Here is a 13,339-nt window from a genome sequence, read left to right on the forward strand (position 1 = left end):
AAAAAAAAAGACTTCAAAGTTCTCGAAATTTCCATATAAATACTCGTTCATGTGTTCACAGTATCACAGCGTACAATCAGTAGTTAGAATTAAAACTACTAAGAATGTTAAATACGACGCAATGCAAAGCGCATCTCAAGAGACAGTACCATATCTCAGTTTACCAAGCTCACGCTCACCTCACAATTTATAACAACAGCCGAGAGCAGATGCTCTCTCCAGCCTTATATAGTTTTCACCCGGCAGCCGAGAAATGCCCGAACTTACTTCCCGAAATTGCTAGAAGACATATGAGGCCAGATACGGTTACAGCCGCATATGAAATCAGTTGCAATACATATTGCGGTGAGACAGCGACCGGATCAAAATGTTACCAACCCGTTGCCAGCTTGGCCATTTTTAAATAGCTTGTCTTATTATTTTTCCAGCAGAGCATCCTTTCTCTAGATTTTCCTGTTACGCTATGCAGAAGGATACAATTTCACATAAAATTTCACCAAAATTATCCATATATGTTCAAAATTCGTAACAACATAGGATTAGATGCAGTCAGTTTAGATTTAGTTTTATTATAGAGTCTTAGCTTGCTTCTGATATGGTTGTTGCAATGGAAAATAAAAGTACAGCCCGGCCAACGGATTTCAGAACCCTGAACATTGCTCCCTTAAACAATTTTTAATCATTCTAACATTAATAACTTAATTCCTTTCACTCTTATACCACTTTTCCCTTTTTCGAAAGTTTCTTACTCTCCGATTTTTGGCAAATATTTGAAAGAGTAAAAGGAACTTCAGAGCTGTAATGTTTGAACACAAAAACTAGACCAATTTCATAACTTTTTCCTTTTTAAGAATCTTACTCTTCTTCCTTCTTCTCCCCCTATCTCTTCTTAAAGGAGAAAGACCTCATCCATAAATGAAGCAGACAGAAAAGTTGGCTTCGAAGCGTGGGATTGTTTCTGTTATGAGTAGGTTGGATTGAAACCGCAAACGCCCTTTGCAAAAGAAACACACACGTGTGAACAAATGGCCTTGAAGATTATTTGATCGCTAACCGTTCGTTTTTAACCTGTAAAGCCTTAAACAGGGCTGTTCTTGTATATCGGTATCAGTTGCGTAGATAGAGATTTTTCCGCCTGGAGTGTTCCTCGAGTTTCATTAGTTAAAAAATTGAAAAAAAGAGCAAAACGACATGTAGGGAATAAACTGAAACTATATGTTTATTTTTAAAGATAAACTAATTCCAACATTTTAAAATTCTACACTAATATTTGTGGAAAATGCAATACTAGTCCCATACGGTGGCACAGCATGGATTTGAGCATGCGAACTTCGCTGCTCTTCTAAGTGGAAATAAACGAATAATTAATCTTGATTGCCCATCAATGATTATATTTACACTACAAACTAGGGTTTCCAAAATTACCGATATGTAAATTACGTAACTATTAACGAATTTAAGGGTTTAAATTGCGTTCTTTTTATTAAATAAATGGATGTGTAATTGTGAATAAAAGTCAGATTATAATGTTTATTTCTCAGGTATACTATACACTGAATTACCATTATATCCTAATCTAATTACAATAAGTATAAAGATTTTTATAAAATTGACGGTATGGTAAAGTACATTGAATTACCATTATATCCTAATCTAATTACTATAAAGATTTTTATGAAATTGACCGTATGGTTCCAACAAGCAGGTAAACAAAAAATTGTAATTCTCACATGTTGTATGTATACCTCGATTTGAACATGCAGATTTAATATGCAGATTTAGACATATAGTTTAAGTACAATTTTTCGACAAAGTTCAATAATTTAACAATCGCAACACCTACTTGAAAAGAAAATTATGAATTGTAGCAGGTCAATTGAGTCAATGTGAACTGGAAGACTGACGTTGAAGGTTTTTATTAGAAAATCGTGAACTTTATTCTTTAAAGAATTAATTTCCGCTAATTATTCGTTGTGAACTATCCGAGCGTAAAATAAAACGCGGGGAATTATAGCAAAACAACTGGTTAATACAGACTATGTTGCCAATCGCTAAGCCAGATGACTGCACTCATTTAAAGAAAGGGGAATTCCCTAGTTCCGTCCTCATTTTAATCAATCCAAATTGTAGATGCGACAAAAATATGAAAAAGAAATGGTTCAAATTTTTAGTTCAGATTACAAAGTATTGTTATTATTTTATTGCGAAATTTTGCCGCTCCCAAATAAAAGCGCCACCTGGCTCCCACTCGTTTCATATACAAATTTTAAAGGTTTTATGGCTAATCGGTTTTGAATTGTGCAAGATACATACGTTATACATACATATACAAGACGTCACGAAAAAATCCATTTTATAACTAGTTTTGGAATAAAGATCTTATATTATGCACGTACTTGCAGAAGTCATGCAAAAAAATAGTCAAAATAGATATTTCCGTTGAAATCTAATAACCGAAATTTTTCGCGATTACAATACAACTTTTACTTCGTACAAGGAAGTAAAAAATGTTTTATCATCAATGTTCTTGTAAATGAAAATACGATTTCAGTCCTTCATAGATTCCGAATATTCTGACAGTAGCTAGAAGTAATTAAAAAAGTGGGTATTGCCATGCTTAAGGAGATTTTTACACTTTACATCTACAAATCTTAACACTAGAATCCTTTTGTTGAGTGATTCGAGCCGTATGAATGTGGAAGTATAAATTTTGACCACTAATTTTATCCTTGTTTTCTTCTTCCATCTACTGTAAATATTGTTTTAAGTATTTTTATAATTTCACTGCGAACTGATGGAATGTCTAAAAGTTTAACTTTTACGCCACAATTTGATATGAAATATAGCAAAATTGGTACAGCTTTAATTTCCTTCCTAAAAATTTTACTCATAGTGTCAAAAATTTGTTTTATTTAAGTCTTTTCAAACCTGCTGAAGTAACACTAAATGGCATTAATAATGACAGCTATATATTTTGTTCCGGCTAGTCTAAACTGCACCAGAACTTCGAATGAAATGCAAAGTTGCTCTTTTAAATGCTATTAAAAATTTTCTTTCACTTAAATTGGTACTTTTAGAATATGCCAGCATATTTAAGTAAGTTCCTACTGCTCCTAACTAGAGTTGCCTTCTGTTTCACACATTTTAAATTACATTTCACATTTCACTTGGCCAGTACAATCACAGACGTTTTTCAAAAACAGATAATCCGTTTTTAATTCATCTACAAGTGTGCAATTTCTTTCTGGTACTTTGGAGACAAAATTAATTTAATGTACAATACAACATTAATCGCAAATGCCTATTTGCAATTTGATCTCAACAAATGATTATACGCAACAATGATCTTTCAAGATCATTCAAGTTCTAGTGTTGCCAATTCTAAATGAAATAGAATATCGAAAAAATGAAATAAAAAGGTCTGTATCTCATAGACTTACATGCTATTCTAAATTCTGTGAAAAGATGTCTGGATGAGAAAACAAAAATTTACTAGGCCACATGCTATAAATTTAGAAAAGAAAACAGACAGAAAACATTGAAAGTACTTCAATATAGTACCTTAATAAAGACAATATTTAAAGTACTTGATACAAAACATTTAAATCGGCAGCAATAAGTGTAACATAGGGGATATTTTTTTTTAGTTGCCAAATAGCTATTATACCCGAGGTGTTGCACTATTTTTTACTTCTATACATTCTGTCATTTTAAAATTTTATCAAATAACGGGGACATATGACAAACTGACCGGGGCACAGGGACCACATCATCAAAATAGAACAGTCTCGGTCAAAGCGGGACAACTGTTGAGCCTCTAACTTAAACGCTTCCATATGAGACAACTCTACTCAAATGTAAGTGCTTGGTATGTTGAAAATGTTGTATGTGAATAAATCCAAACAACCAAACGTTCGATTGTGATTTCGGAATGAAGAACCCACTGTACAATCTTCTCATTTAAACACAATGTAGATGGCGTTACTCATACTTGCTTTGTGAGCATACGCTTGAATGATAATTATTTGCATATCACAATATATTTGTGTATCATTATTTGTGCATTATTTCATTACCAGTTCGTACAAATTTGATATCTGCCTGCCATGTTCATGTTGTAACAATTTTAATGGCCAGCGGTATATTTGATAGGTAGCCAATCTCTTGATTAGCTACTTAAAAACAGAAAACTTTTTTTTTTCCAAAGCCCGGCACAAGTCATGATTGACATTGGCCACTACTAAGGGCAGAAAGCGATGGTGACTTTTGCCTCCTATGAAGGGACGGACGTTTACATCCATGGCCTTCCTCGGGATTCGAATCCAGGCCCCTTTGATATCCTGGGTAATATGAATTCAGAATAAGCAGAACATGATGAATGAAGTACATGCATGCTCTTTATCTCAGTATTATCTGTGTGATCCACAGTTTTTACCGGTAAAAGCAACTAAATGCAAAAGCAAATTCTTAAAGCTCTTCCTTATCATTAGGGGAAAAAAGGTAATCTAACAAAAAGTGAGAGTTCAAAATTTTTACTTCCTCTTACCGGCATTATTGACGACTGCATCAATCCGTTCTTCAGTATCCACAAGCTCTTGGCAAAAATCATACACTGAGTCCAGACTGGTCAGGTCCATGAACATACTTCGGACATTGAAAGATCCAGTTTTACTCCTAAGGAAGAAGGCAGTGGAATCTCTGCGGGCCTTCGTCCGGCAGGCCACGATGACACGGGCTCCTCGCCTCGCAAGTTCAACTGAAAGTGCACGGCCAAGGCCACTACTGCCACCTGAAATTTTCAAAAAAAGTATTTCTGAAATAAAATTAAATAAAAAGTGAACTTTACTATCTCTCGGATCTTTTCAGAATAACGGATTCTTATCCGTAAAATTACAGATTCAAATAAAAACAGCGAAAATGTACACGGACTTATTTTATAAATTATTTTCGAAGAAAGGTTTTGCAAAAAAAAAATTAAATAAAAGACGTTAGTCGATGATTTAGAGATTCAAACAAAAACAGTAATGAAGGGAAACAATACGGATTTATACTACAAATAATTTTCGAAAAACTGTTTTTGTTAAAACGACCGGCAGAAACTATCTCTAGCAAACGAACATGAATAACGAACAAGAAAATCTATCACAGGGAACTAATTAATTTTCAGCGTAATACACACCTAAGATTTGAAAATGCAGATGTTATTATTTTTATTAGCTGCCAAAACATACATGCGGAGTTTTTCTATAAGGATAATCAATTTGTTTGGAACCTAAAAACGTGATTAATGTTTTTCGCAGTTGAAGATTGATTGTTTGATAAAAGAACCTAACGCTAAAAAAATTATCAGGATCGAAATGCCAGCATGTTTCAACTAGTGAGAAATAAAGAATTTTATAATCATTTACCTACAAATAGGTACTTTTTCTATACGTGTCAAACAGAACTGTAATAATAAAAGAAAGAAGGTTTTCATCATTTATTCTCAAGTTTGGTCCCACTTTAAAAGTCTTCTTCCAATACTTGGAAAATTTTCATGACTTATTTACTTTTAGGTTAAATTATTTATTGATTAATTCAACATATCAGAATTATTTAAAATAAATGTCATTCAGAAAATTTAACATTTAGCTGTCAACACGTTTGAATTACAGGATGTGATCCACAGTAAGTTTCTTTATGCATTTTGGTAAATATATAAGAGACTGGTACACTTGTTTAAGAAAACAGCAAATGAAATTTAACCGAAAGTACTAGTCTTATACTTTTAGCCAGGGAAAGATGGTGAAAACTATAAGTTAAAGAAATAAAAATTATAGAAAAAACAAAGGAAATACAACTGAACAATTATCGAAATAAATTTTCAATTGAACCATGTTCGAAGAAACTTAAATTTTAAAAGCAATATTTCCAAGTATATAAACTTATATGCAACGTACCACATACATGCATATAATAAAAACAGCGGTATCCATATGTTAAGAGCAAATATGGTGCCCTCTGTGTGTGTGTGTGTGTGTATGTATATATACGCCATATTTTATGGTGCCCTCTGTGTGTGTGTGTCGTATTTTACTGCTTAATCGTGATGGTTGTGTGCAAGATGCAGGAAGAAAACGCTGATTTCGGCGAATCACCAAACTTTATTTTCACACATATGAAATTATTTTGGTAGACATTTATCCAATTATAGTTAAATACGACAATTTTTACGTACACGGGTTTTAAAAGTACGACGTAAGCATTTTAGGCAGGGAAGCAAAAGCGGCGCAGAGTTGTTTGCATGGCAGATGTCAGAAAAAAAGGAATGACGGAATGACGTAGTTGCTTGCGAAAGCAGTATTTATACTAAGTAGGTGCATAAGTATAACTAAACGGCTATTGGTTAATTTTAGGTTGTTATGTAACGTGGAAAGATCTCGAATTTGGGAGAACACATGAATTTTGGGGGGAGAACAAATTTAGAATAGTCAATTTTGAGATGTTGCCAATTATTCGGGGATGCATAGCCATCGTGGGTGTCTCAGCACCATGTTTCAGAACTTCTAGGAGGGGCAGACTGTGCCCCAACGACTCGGAATCATATAGCAATGCAGAGTCTGAAATGCTTTTCTGACGCGGTAGATGGCATTGCGCAGAAGTTCCGAGAGTTGTTCCAGGAAATCGTCATTTCGCCCAAGGACGCATAATAGAATAAATAATTATACGAACGCGGAGTTAGACGATATACATTTGGCATTTGGGGCTACAGATTGTAGTGGGCGAGCCGCAAAGCGCTTGTACGCGGAACGGTATCCTATGATGCGTACACCCCGCCATAATTTCTTTGCAAGGCTTCACCGAAGGATAGCTGAAATAGGTTCCTTTCAAAGAGCTGCCAGAATCGGGCACAATCAGCATAGACTCCGGACGTCGTAACGAATATGCTACATTAACGTCGTAACGAATATGCTACATTAGGTACAGAGGACTCCAAGTTTGAGTAAGCAAAGTGTACAGGGTTTCCTGTTCCTGAGCTGGAGGTTTCTCAAAGAAAAGCAAATGCATCCGTACCGCGTGCTGCGTATCCAGGCACTTCAATTTGGCAATTATGTACCTCGTATTGCTTTTCCACAATGGTGTCTTGAAATGTGGGCTACAGATCTCTGTTTCCCTGATAATGTGTTGTTCACCGATGAGGCATCCTTCACAAGGGAAGGAATATTCAAAGCACATAACGCCCATCTCTGGTCGGTAGAGAACCCTCATGCAACACGACGTTGTGCTGCGCAGAGTCGGCTTTCGGTTAATGTTTGGGCCGGCATTATGAGGATCACTTCATCAGACCTTACCTGTTGCCGTTTCGTCTAACCAATTGTAGCTACTTGATCTTTCTGTAGCAAGTCATGCCACAACTTCTAGATAACAAGCAGATTTCTGCATCGATGAGACAGACAATGTGGTCCCAATACGCATTTCATTCATAACGTTCGTACCCACCTACACGTCAGATTGGGCCAACAGTGTATCGGACGTGGTGGTCCGTTGCAATGACCTGCTCAATCACCGGACCTATCAGTTTTGATTCTTTTTTATGGGAGCATATGAAGCCACTGGTTTATGACACTCCCGCTGACATCCACAATACATAGGTCATTAAATGACTTATTACGGTAGGAAAGGCCAAAAGACCAATCATTGATAAAAGAATTCCTGAATGTTATTTATATTCATTGCAGCCTTTCTAATGTTACTACATTTCATCAATGATTTCCTTAAACTGGTTGTCAGCTCAGTTAATACAGATCAGGGTAATAAAGAGGTTCTATTGTTATTCCGAATAACAGGCTTATAGGCCCGTCAGAGAGCGTTCTTGAAATTACGCGTGCCGGAATATCGGTGCGCTGAATCATTGGGTGGTAAATTGTTGCACTTGTGCTGCAGACGAATCTAGTAATATCTATTGCCAATAGTATTACTAGATATTAATCTGGTAATATCTATTGCCAACTAAATAAAACTTAATGTAACAGTGTAACATGAACGCGATAAATGTTATCTTTCGAATGTTGTTATCAATCTGTCGGAGCGGACACGATATTTAGGAAAACACTTGAGAATTCATTGTTTACTATAATTAACAAGTCGTTAAGTGGAATTTAAATGCTACTAACTGAAGTGTTTTTCCAACTAAAATTAAATCGCCAAACGAAATGTTTTCAATATAGTACGTGCTTACTTTAATTTTTTTAACACTTATAAATTGATTAAAGACGTGTAAAAAGGGTAATGACCTTTACTACATGAACTGGATGTATGAAGTTACACAGCTAGGGCTGGCAAGAGCTTTTACCGCTCGGGGCTGTACCTAAATTTTCCGCACCTCTCGATATTCAAGCAAATAACTTAAAAAAGTCAAAGCAATTAACTCTATGCTTACATTTTAATTCCAAAATTTTAAAATTATATTATTTTGCTTTTTATTAATTATTATTATTACCCCGTTACATCATCGAGGAAGATATTGCAGAGGTCTACTTGATTACTTGATTTGCTCCAGTTACTATTATATACAAAATATAGAAAGAATATTTGAAAAAAATATATATTTTTAAGTCTTAACTATTTCTTAAATGATTTTTACTTAAAGACACTCTTCCCACAACTAACAATTACAGCAACTGTGAGGAATGTTCATTGTAATGTTACAATATTGGGAACTTTATTCTTGAAATGTATTTCAGAAGAGACTGCCAAAGTCCAAAATGACCGCCCTACCAAGCCCCAGGTTCGTTTTTTCTAGCAATAACTGAAATAAAACTCTGAAATAATTTTCTCTTAAGGAGGAATTCTTCCTTATTAATACCACAATCATCATAAATTAGTTAATTTCGCATTTTACATTCAAAACTTTCGTATAATAAGAGTATGTAGCTACTGAAATTTTGTATTAATTTCTTTGAATATATTTCTAGGGTAAAAACTACTTTTTTTCCCAATTTAATTACACATGTCAATTCATTATCTCATTATTCTTCACCCGTCAAGACGATCCACACGATTAACCTTTGTAATATAATTTTTAATGTGGAAAATGAGCCACCCGGGGCGATCGAACCCTCCGCTCTCCTCTAGCCACGCCACTTCTACACGAAGAATTTTTTAGAAATATAATTAGAAAGGGAATAAGGAATTGAGGAATATCGTACAGATTAACAACTGCATAGCGCACAATGTAAGGTTCTTCAAGTATAGCATAGTTACATTCTTTCCGGCAAATATTATATCCATAACGTAATTTTATGATCAAGAAATTACTAGAGAGAAACATATGTCTGTAAAACAAGAACTCGAATCCTCTGGAAGAAATGAGTGCAATCCAAGTGTAAATGAGCAAGAAGGACTAATTTTCTATTGCTTAATATAATTTGGTATCGCATCTCAGAAAGTAAAACGCATTTACATGCATAGATGCTAACCCTAAAATTTGAAAAACCGGGATGCGTAATGGCAAACCGCACATTGAGTTGATCATTGTTAACGAATTTCGCTTACTGCGCATGCTGAGTGTCGTACCGTTGGCGTGGGAGAAAATACTGGCGACTAAACATAAGCAACCTTACACAAGCCTGTTCGTCATGTAGGTCTTATCAACTGTTTACAATTGCACTACTACGGAAATTTGTTTGTGCTTTAATTGTTGCTTCTTTTTCATTTCATTGTGATTTATTTTGCTCAAAACCATGATAATAATTTCTTTGACTATACTTCAGTAATTTAAACTGGATTTATTCCTTAATTTGTTAAAGTGGAACAAATGGAACGTATAGTAAATAATCAGTAGCTTTTTTTCCTCAGAAATATAATCAATATATATTCAGCTAAATACATAGTGGTGGCCAAAATTGTGGACACTTTGGAAATTTTTATGTTTTTGAACTTTGTATGCTTATAGAAAATGTTACGTTTCTCAAAATGAAATTTAAATGAATATATCATTTTAAAGAGAATTTATTACTGAATTCAATACAGAACACATTCAATTATTTGCAATACAAAAAAAAGTTATATGTACTTTAATATAAATAAAAACACAGTTATGAAGTGGTTTGTAATGTCTAGCTTTCCTCGCCAATCACTGTTCTTGTTCTGAGAACCAAGCAAATGTTAGTAACTGCCAGTAGAAGCTGACATCTTGTTTACACTTGAAACAATTCATTATTTTGCTTTGTTCTGTATAAAAAGGACCTGTTTCTTATACACTGCAATTACAAGTAGAAATTCTTGTAAAATTTTTTAATATTTAGTCAAGAAGCAATGACATCAAATAAAAGAGTAGATTGGACACCTAGACAGAGATGTAATATTATTGTGTTACGAGAAAGTGGTCTTTCCTATGGTGAAATTGCAAGACAGGTGGGTGGTTCAGTGACTACATCTGGAGTCCGAAAGTTTTGTTTACGATATCAGGAGACAAATTCAATAAAAAACAAAGAAGGAAAAGGCCGAAAAAGGTTCACCACATCTATTGATGACAAAAGAATAAAAAGACTATGTCTCCAAGATAGAAAAATGTCATCAGCGGCCATCAGAAGTGATCTGAATGATGCTGGTGTTTCTGCCAGTTCAAGAACAATCAGGAGAAGATTGACAGATGTTGGACTGAGAGGTAAAATTTCATGAAAAAAGCCTTATCTTAATTTTCAGCAACAACAACAACAACAACAAAAAAAAAAAAAAAAAAAAAAAAAAAAGACTACAGTGGGCAAAGGAACACATTAATTGGACAGATGATCAGTGATCACAAGTTATACGTAGTGATGAAACTAAGATATCGTTATTCGGTAGTGATGGACGAAAATATGTAAGACGTAGAATAGGAGAAGAGCTACATCCTGACTGCATTCAAGCAACTGTGAAGAACCCAGTTAGTGTTATGTTTTGGTCATGCATGTCAGCAGATGATATTGGTCGCCTTCATGTCATCGATGGGACACTGAATGACAGAAAATACATTAACAGTATTCTAGAACCAAAACTTTTACCTTCCATCATGCGTTCCATCATGCTCTTTCCCAGCAATGCTTCGTTTATTTTTCAGCAGGATTCTGCTCCTTGCCACACGGCCAAAATATCGAAAGAGTGGTTTCGTACATAGAGCATTAAATTGTTGTCATGGCCAGGAAACAGTCCTGACCTCAATCCTATCGAAAATTTGTGGCACCGTTTTGAAAACTCTTGTCCGAATGAAGCGCCCATCAAATAAAAGGGAACTAATTGAGGCTATAATTATTTCCTGGCATCATGTAATAACGAAAGAAGAGCTTAAAACTCTTGCCAGCTCAATGAAACGCCGATGTGAAGCTGTAATCAAAAATTAAGGGTACCCTACTAAGTACTGATACTGATAACTCACTGCAATCATCACTATCTAATGTATATCGATAACTATTATCGTTTAACTTTTTTGTATTGCAAATAATTGAATTTTGTGTTTTGTATTGAATTCAGTAATAAATTCTCTTTAAAATGATATATACAAGTTTGCATTTTGTGAAACGTAACGTTTTCTATAAGTTCAGAAACATAAAAATTTCCAAAAGTGTCCACAATTTTGGCCACCACTGTATATCTTGTAATGTTTCCTGTTTTGTAATCCTTCTTAAACGAAAATTTGTGTAGTTCACAATCGATATTTACACTCTAAGTAATGAAGCAACTTACTTACTGAGTAGCAAGTTTTAAAACCCTGAACTGTTTTACGCTCAGATAACAGAATATCAACCATACACCGCATTTATCTTCTTTTAGAATTGTGCCAAAGTCGTAATAGCGCCAAATTCTCTTCTGAGCATGCGCATTACGCAAAATTCGTTTTGACATTGATCATATGAATGTGCAGTCTGCTATTACGCAACCGGGCGGGGGATGTTCTCTCAAATAAAAACCGATTAGTAGTCTGCACACTGGGCGCGTATTCCAGAGGTCCGTGGTTCGATTCCAGGCGAAGGCAAGGCGTTGCTCACTTTTCAAATCTCTTGCTTCCAAATAGCCTAATGTCTCTACACGGTGTCTACAGGAAGATGTGATGAAAAACCGAAAGAGCTGGCGTCTATGAACATCCGCTCCTTTCACATGAAACAGAGGAAGATCAAGAAAATGCAACATCTTTCCACTAATGTAAATTGGTGAATAGTCTCAAACTTGGCGGATAGTTGATATAAATATTCCAGCGACAGAGGAATAGATTAGATCCACCAGTCGATTATTCAAACATATCCAAGCCCAATATATTAGAATTTTATGAAGAAGAAGACAAATGTATGTGGAAGACTGCTTACCTTAAACAGATGATATCAAATGAATATGGAAGATTTAGTTATTTATTTTTTTGAAAATACGTCAAAATAATAAGTAACCAAAATAACAGACGATAAATTCACGAGGAAATTGAGACTAAAGTTCATACAGCAGCTGGCCAGAAAATGTTGAACGTCTAGAAAATGCACTGAAATTCCTTGTAACTGGCATCTAATTAAACAGCAATATCAAAATAACAACACCTCTGAAGATTAACATTAAATCCGAAATTTAGATTTAAAAGATGAAAAATATAATGGGCTAATAATCTAAGAACTTATACATGGAAAACATTTGTGTCATGTTTCTGCCGCCCAAAGTAACAAAACTTTGGTCTTCGTCTGAAAAGATGTGAAAAAGATTATTTCAGGTCACTGTTTTTCGTAGAAAATGAGTCGAATGACGAAGATTTTCTTGGTGTTAAAACACTTGCGGCGCCGCTGTCAGACATCTTGGATTTAGTTACATGTTCAGAGAACAGCTAGCTCGCTCACCTAGGTTCGAACCAGTGCTGGCTTGAATAGTTGTAGTTAGTTCTGTTCCCGTCAAACTCTCTCAGGATGACGATTCTCTCAAGATAACGATTAAATATTCGCACATACACTAGGAAAGGAGAAAGATTAGAAGGAGGAGAGGGAGTATGTAGATGAAGACGGACACGCAAAGCAGAAAGTTACGAGGAAGAAAGCTAACGAAGGATTGCAGACATTCATAAGATTTGTGCAGCAGTGTTCATCTGCGTCACTACATGAATGTTATGAAGCTTCATTGTAGGTACATAATTTCTTTAACTCAGGCGACACACTCGTAAGCATGCAGACGAGATTCAAAGTTATCTGTCATCATACTAAGAAATTCGTAACTTATTATCTGATAATATCTATGATAACTTTAAAACAATATTTAATTTTTTTTAATATAAAATTACATGTGTATGTTTTAATTTCAAATAATATGTACGATTTTCGATATTATTTATTTATTGTGGATCGAAAAATAT

General features: G+C 34.7%; 1 protein-coding gene across 1 annotated transcript in view; it reads right to left on the reverse strand.

Moving 5' to 3' along the window:
• The window catches only part of LOC118190864 (retinol dehydrogenase 14-like), a 53,251-nt gene that overhangs the window by 9,217 nt on the left and 30,695 nt on the right, over positions 1-13,339 (reverse strand). The window contains exon 2 of the mRNA XM_035361651.2: positions 4,547-4,789. Within this exon, the coding sequence (XP_035217542.1) occupies positions 4,547-4,789 (243 nt within the window). The remainder of the gene's footprint in view (positions 1-4,546; positions 4,790-13,339) is intronic.

The sequence above is a fragment of the Stegodyphus dumicola genome, chromosome 9 (assembly GCF_044657685.1).
Source record: "Stegodyphus dumicola isolate Sdum_Otavi_A_Nest chromosome 9, ASM4465768v1".
In the NCBI taxonomy this organism is placed as follows: domain Eukaryota; kingdom Metazoa; phylum Arthropoda; class Arachnida; order Araneae; family Eresidae; genus Stegodyphus; species Stegodyphus dumicola.